The 7,236-nt window shown below is 48.8% G+C and overlaps 1 protein-coding gene across 1 annotated transcript in view; it reads left to right on the forward strand.

The window, feature by feature from the left end:
- LOC110501842 (inactive phospholipase C-like protein 1) overlaps nt 1–7,236 on the forward strand; it is a 133,385-nt gene that overhangs the window by 113,187 nt on the left and 12,962 nt on the right. Inside the window, exons 5-6 of the mRNA XM_036959268.1 lie at nt 423–2,111; nt 5,655–6,017. Of these exons, the coding sequence (XP_036815163.1) occupies nt 423–2,111; nt 5,655–6,017 (2,052 nt within the window). The remainder of the gene's footprint in view (nt 1–422; nt 2,112–5,654; nt 6,018–7,236) is intronic.

Consider the following 7,236-nt stretch of genomic DNA (forward strand, 5'->3'; position numbering starts at 1 on the left):
CACTAGTCAGGGGGCTAGTAGCATGGAAGGGTAGGCCAGGGGCTCTATTCAGAGGGCTAGTAGCATGGAAGGGTAGGCCAGGGGCTCTAGTCAGGGGGCTAGTAGCATGGAAGGGTAGGCCAGGGGCTCTAGTCAGGGGGCTAGTAGCATGGAAGGGTAGGCCAGGGGCTCTAGTCAGGGGGATAGTAGCATGGAAGGGTAGGTAGATTTCTTTCATATCCGTTCCAGTTAGGAAATTAAATTAAGTTAATTTAATTGTAGAATAATGGGCACCCTATGATTTAGCTCAATAATTCCTACACCTGCTCTTCTCATCTCTCTGCATTTCCTCTTTCTCTCATCATTCATCCTTCTGTCTTCCTCTGTCTCATCCCTTCTTCCCTTTTCCCGCTCCTTCCCTCCAAACCCCCTCCCCCCTCCAGGTGCGCCTGAGGTTCAAGGAGATCCAGAGGAGCAAGGAGAAGCTGACGTCTCACGTGACGCGCAAGGAGTTCCAGGAGGCCTTCTGTGAGCTATGCACTCGCCCAGACGTCTACTTCCTGTTGGTCCAACTCTCCAAGGACCGCGAGTGTCTGGACGCCCAGGACCTCCGTCTCTTCCTGGAGACGGAGCAAGGCCTGTCTCTGGCCACGGCCGAGGGCTGTCTGGAACTGGTCCGACGCTTCGAGCCCTCCGGCCCTGGGAAAGAGAGAGGTCTACTGGCTCTGGATGGATTCTCCCGCTACCTGCAGTCCCCAGAGTGCCAGCTGTTTGACGTGGAGCACCAGGCAGTGTGTCAGGATATGAGCCTGCCCCTGTCCCACTACTACATCAGTACCTCCTATCGGTCCTATCTCCTGGATGACCAGGTCCATGGGAGGGCTGATCTAGGGGGCCTGACCAGGGCTCTCCAGGCCGGGTGTCGGTGCCTAGAGCTGGGGGTGACAGACGGCCCAGAGGGGGAGCCGCTCCTGGGGGTGGACTATGGTCCTGATGCCCACCACCACCACCACCACCACCATCATCACCACCACGCCCCGGTCACCATCCGCAGTGCCCTGGAGGTGGTCAATAAGTACGCCTTCCTGACCTCGCCCTATCCACTTCTGCTCTACCTGTGCCAGCGCTGTTCTCCCTCCCAGCAGCGTACCTTGGCCCAGCACCTGAGGAAAGTGTTCTCTACACGTCTCTACACCCCTGAGGCCCTGCCGGTCAGCCTGGGGGGGCGAGCCACCACCCTACCCTCCCCAGAGCAGCTGAAGGGCCGAGTGCTGCTGGTGGGGAAGAAGCTACCGCCCGAAGAGGAGGGGTCTGAGGGAGAGGTGTCAGAGGAGGACGAGGAGATAGGGGGAGGCGGGCCCTTGGCTGGTCGGAAAATGACCATACCTGGGGAGGAGGAACTGGGCGCGGTTTTAGTGGTGCCCCCGCCCCCTCAGCCCAGGAGACTCCGCCTCCGACATGAGCTATCAGATCTTGTGGGCGTGGCTAGAACCGGAAGCCGTAGCTTCTACAACCACCGAGAAACAAGGAAACAAGGACAGCAGCACTCCCCGCCCAGCACCCCCTCCACCCCGGGCACGCCCTTTCCCCCTGAGTCGCCCTATTGGACACTGTGCTCCCTGGGGGAGGGAGAAGCGGGACGGCTGGCCAGTGAGAGCCCAGAGGAATTAGTAAGCTTCACCAAGCGCACCCTGAGCCGTGTTCGGCCAAGCTCCGTCCGCCTGGACTCCTCCAACCCCAACCCCCAGGGCTACTGGAAGGGCGGGGTCCAGCTAGTGGCCCTCAACCAGCAGACCCCCGGGGCCATGCTGGACCTCCACAGAGGCCGGTTCACCCAGAACGGGGGCTGTGGCTTCGTGCTGCGGCCAGGGGTCATGAGAGATGAGGTGTCCTACTTCAGTGCTGTGACCCAGGGCTGTGTGCCTGGCGTTCCCCCTCAGACCCTCAGGGTGAAGGTGATCAGCGCTCACAGCCTGCCCAAGCCGCAGGGCGCCGGGGCTAAAGGAGAGGTTATAGATCCCTACGTGGTTCTGGAGCTGCATGGGGTACCGGCGGACTGCGCTGAGCAACGGACCAGGACTGCAGCACAGAACCAGGATGACCCACTGTTTGATGAGACTTTTGAGTTTCAGGTGAGAGATCGGTAATGTAGACAACACATACACCTGAGATTTCACCAACATATCCTCAGACTAAGAGCACGGTCCACACACACAACCTGAGTGTTCTTACACTTGAACATCTAATGCAGTTCCAGTGGACAGTGAAATGATGTCATTACGATCACCAACTGACAGTCATTTCAACCAGTTTTGCCTGCTAACTCTGGACAGACTATGTGTTTGTCCCTGATAATAATGACAACACATAACGCAAACATCCATTTCATAAGGATACACAACAATACGTTTTATTTGTAAAGAGCCTTTCCACTATTCATCCATCACATGGACTATTCCCTTCAGAGCTCTCATTCCATTCCCGTAGCGACAGACAGAGAGCTCTCATTCCATTCCCATAGCGACAGACAGAGCTCTCATTCCATTCCCATAGCGACAGACAGAGCTCTCATTCCTTTCCCATAGCGACAGACAGAGCTCTCATTCCATTTCCATAGCGACAGACAGAGCTCTCATTCCATTCCCATAGCAACAGACAGCTCTCAATCCATTCCCATAGTGACAGACAGACAGCTCTCAATCCATTCCCGTAGCGACAGACAGAGCTCTCATTCCATTCCCATAGCGACAGACAGAGCTCTCATTCCATTCCCATAGCGACAGACAGAACTCTCATTCCATTCCCATAGCAACAGACAGACAAAGCCATTCTATTCCCATAGCAACAGACAGCTCTCAATCCATTCCCATAGTGACAGACAGACAGCTCTCAATCCATTCCCATAGCGACAGACACAGAGCTCTCAATCCATTCCCATAGCGACAGACACAGAGCTCTCATTCCATTCCCATAGCGACAGACCGACAAAGCCATTCCATTCCCATAGCGACAGACCGACAAAGCCATTCCATTCCCATAGCGACAGACAGACAGTCATTCCATTCCCATAGCGACAGACAGAGCCATTCCATTCCCATAGCGACAGACAGAGCTCTCATTCCATTCCCATAGCGACAGACAGACAGAAACATTCCATTCCCATAACGACAGACAGAGCCATTCCATTCCCATAGCGACAGACAGAGCCATTCCATTCCCATAGCGACAGACAGACACAGCTCTCATTCCATTCCCCATAGCGACAGACAGAGCCATTCCCTTCCCATAGCGACAGACAGAGCTCTCATTCCATTCCCATAACAACAGACAGACAGAGCTTTCATTCCATTCCCATAACGACTGACAGACCGAGCCATTCCATTCCCATAGCGACAGACAGAGCTCTCATTCCATTCCCATAACAACAGACAGACAGAGCTTTCATTCCATTCCCATAACGACTGACAGACCGAGCCATTCCATTCCCATAGCGACAGACAGAGCTCTCATTCCATTCCCATAGCGACAGACAGACAGAGCTCTCATTCCGTTCCCATAGCAACAGACAGACAGAGCCATTCCATTCCCATAGCGACAGACAGAGCTCTCATTCCATTCCCATAGCGACAGACAGACAGAGCTCTCATTCCATTCCCATAGCGACAGACAGACAGACAGAGCCATTGTGATTCCCCTGAGCCCTTGTGGGAGATTTAGTTATGAAGACAGATGGTCAGGGATTATACAACACTACCCATGTCGTCATGATGTCAAATGTGGGAATGGAGAGAGAACAGTTGGATACTACGGTAGTATTGACCAATGGTGTGGCACGCTAATCAGGTTGTATTGCAGATAATAACAATATGTTAAGAACAATGGTCTTATGTTATGAGAATAACAAAGACTAAAAACAAAACATGAACTACAAAGTATTGTACAAACTTTAACAACTAAGAAAGAAACCAAAGCCAGTGGTTAAGCTCTGTTTAGCTCATTATCCCTGTGGCCAGTAACCTAAGGCTTGGTGGGCGACTAGAAGGTAATGAGGCGTGACTCTACAGACACACACTCACGAGGCAGAGACACATGGGTCCTCTCCGGGAACACACACACACACACACACAGAGAGGGGGATGCTGTTTAGACTCCCCTCTTCATGCCACTTTTAAACCTCAAATACACTACACTTTTGTAAATGTCCTGGAAATGTATCCTGCAACAGGGTGGTCAAATGAAGATCCTACATCTGTACATCCCTGTTAGATTGATGGAGCTCCATGCTAAAATGTTAAAATCTACACTAACACAGACTGAGCTGTATAAACTATTGGAACCAAAACTTAAAAAGAACTGATGTTGGCACAAGATGGAGGAAATGTTGGAATATAACTTAGGAAATTACAGTTAACAAACATGTACTCTTCATCCACAATAAATTAATGTATAAGAATTTATTAAACACGAGACAAAATTCACAAATTCTACACTTAACGAAAATGTACACTTAATCCAGAATAAATTAATGTATAGAATTTATTAAACACGAGACAAAATTCACAAATTCTACAGCGCATTGGCAGAGTCATGTCATAAGTGTAAAACTAACAATGACTCAACAATCCCTGCCTTCTTTGAATGCTATGATGTCCAAAAGTTATAGGCGGAGATAGAAAGTTGTCTGTCAGAAGTATTACAATGTAAACTTACTTTTAATTCGTCTGTCTGCATAATCCAAGACGAGGCATATGGGGGTGTAGTGAGATACAAGATGGGCTGGACGATTCTCTTCTCATCTTGAAAAAATGTACACTGAAAACTTGGAAATCAATCAATACACCATCATTTAACACAATGGAAAAATCTAATGATTTATAATTGAAAAATGTAAATAGCCGAGGAAAACAAATTGATACAATTTAAGGTCATGTGACGAACAGTAATACAGGAACTAGGAATGGAGGTGTTAGCAGGCAGGTCTGGGTAGAGGACATGTAGTCGTTGTGTGTCGAAACACATTCATCACACTGAGAGCCCAGAAACGAATGGCGGACCAGTAAGTGTGTGTGTGTGTGTGTGTGTGTGTGTGTGTGTGTGTGTGTGTGTTTCTGTGTGTGTGTGTTTCTGTGTGTGTGTGTTTCTGTGTGTGTGTGTTTCTGTGTGTGTGTGTTTCTGTGTGTGTGTGTGTTTCTGTGTGTGTGTGTTTCTGTGTGTGTGTGTTTCTGTGTGTGTGTGTTTCTGTGTGTGGGTGTGTTTTATTGGATGTTTATGCGTCATAATGATCTGCTGTCTGTGTCTCCTCTCACAATGAATATGTATAGCCACACTAACACAGCCATAAGTCCTGCTACTGCCAGTGGGTGTTCTAGTTAATATATTCCTCACCATGTTCATGGTGGTTTTATTCCAATGAATTTCATTTGTCTGATTAATACTGTTTGTACTGATGCCACCCAGGTTAATAATGTGTGAGCGTGAGTACATGTGCATACCTGAATATGTACCTATGTGTGATATTGAATGTACAAATATACTGAATGTCGATGTCATGGATAATATGATGTGGCCCGGGGGAATGAAGAGACATCACCCTCCAACAGTATTGGGTAACAATCCTGGAAATGTGTCTGTTGCTGCACCTGTGCTCATGATTGGTTGCCGTCTGTCCTTCCCAGGTGAATATGCCGGAGTTGGCGCTCCTCCGCTTCGTGGTATTGGACGATGACTACATCGGAGACGACTTCATTGGCCAGTACAGCGTGGCCTTCGAGTGCCTTCAGCCGGGCTACCGCAACGTGCCCCTGCTGGGTCTGGTGGGAGACCCCTTGCCCCACGCCAGCCTATTCATCCATGTGGCCGTGACCAATCGGCGAGGGGGGGGCAAGGCTCAGAGGAGGGGTCTGTCTGTGCGGAGAGGGGTACGGCGGGGGCGAGAGTACGTGACCCTACGGAACACGGGTATTAAAGCTCTGGATGATACGTTCCGTCCCGCTAGCGCCCCTCTCAAGGAGGCCACGGACTTGCGGGAGGATGCACAGGTGAGCGGGGTCAAAGGTTAATTCGATTTCTCACACACTTGCAGCGTTGCGAAGAAGTCCCTCTCTTCCATGTAGTATGGACTGGCTCACTTCCCTTCATGGATTTCCAGTCATCTGATTGGTGTAATGTGGGGCTAGAGGGAGTTTCCACCATGTTTTATTTATTTATTTCACCTTTATTTAACCAGGTAGGCCAGTTGAGAACACCTTTATTTAACCAGGTAGGCCAGTTGAGAACACCTTTATTTAACCAGGTAGGCCAGTTGAGAACACCTTTATTTAACCAGGTAGGCCAGTTGAGAACAAGTTCTCATTTACAATTGCAACCTGGCCAAGATAAAGCAAAGCAGTTCGACACATACAACGACACAGAGTTACACATGGAGTAAAACAAACATACAGTCAATAATACAGTATAAACAAGTCTATATACGATGTGAGCAAATTAGGTGAGATAAGGGAGGTAAAGGCAAAAAAAAAGGCCATGGTGGCAAAGTAAATACAATATAGCAAGTAAAACACTGGAATGGTTGATTTGCAGTGGAAGAATGTGCAAAGTAGAAAAATAATGGGGTGCAAAGGAGCAAAATAAATAAATACAGTAGGGAAAGAGGTAGTTGTTTGGGCTAAATTATAGGTAGGCTATGTACAGGTGCAGTAATCTGTAATCTGTGAGCTGCTCTGACAGTTGGTGCTTAAAGCTAGTGAGGGAGATAAGTGTTTCCAGTTTCAGATAGCAATTAAACACTGGAGTGATAGATGTGCAGAAGATGAATGTGCAAGATGAGATACTGGGGTGCAAAGGAGCAAAATAAATAACAGTATGGGGAGGAGGTAGCTGGATGGGCTGTGTACAGATGGGCTATGCACAGGTGCAGTGATCTGTGAGCTGCTCTGACAGCTGGTGCTTAAAGTTAGTGAGGGAGAGAAATGAGTCACCAGCTTCAGTGACTTTTGCAGTTCGTTCCAGTCATCAATCTATCAATTGTCTGTTCCTTTTTAACAATGGACATCTAATTAGCATAATACTAAGAAGTCCCAACAACATCCGTCAGTTTAAGATATGAAACTTATTAGTTTATTGAATCCACTGCATCCTCCGATGTCGCCCTCCTGCATCTGTGGTGAAAGGTGGCAGAGCTAGAGAGGTGTTTGTCAGACCATAAGACATCCCAAATATTGGTCTTCTGTAGCATCTGAACGGTTTGACCTACAAAAC

This window comes from Oncorhynchus mykiss, chromosome 22 (genome assembly GCF_013265735.2).
Source record: "Oncorhynchus mykiss isolate Arlee chromosome 22, USDA_OmykA_1.1, whole genome shotgun sequence".
In the NCBI taxonomy this organism is placed as follows: Eukaryota; Metazoa; Chordata; class Actinopteri; order Salmoniformes; family Salmonidae; genus Oncorhynchus; species Oncorhynchus mykiss.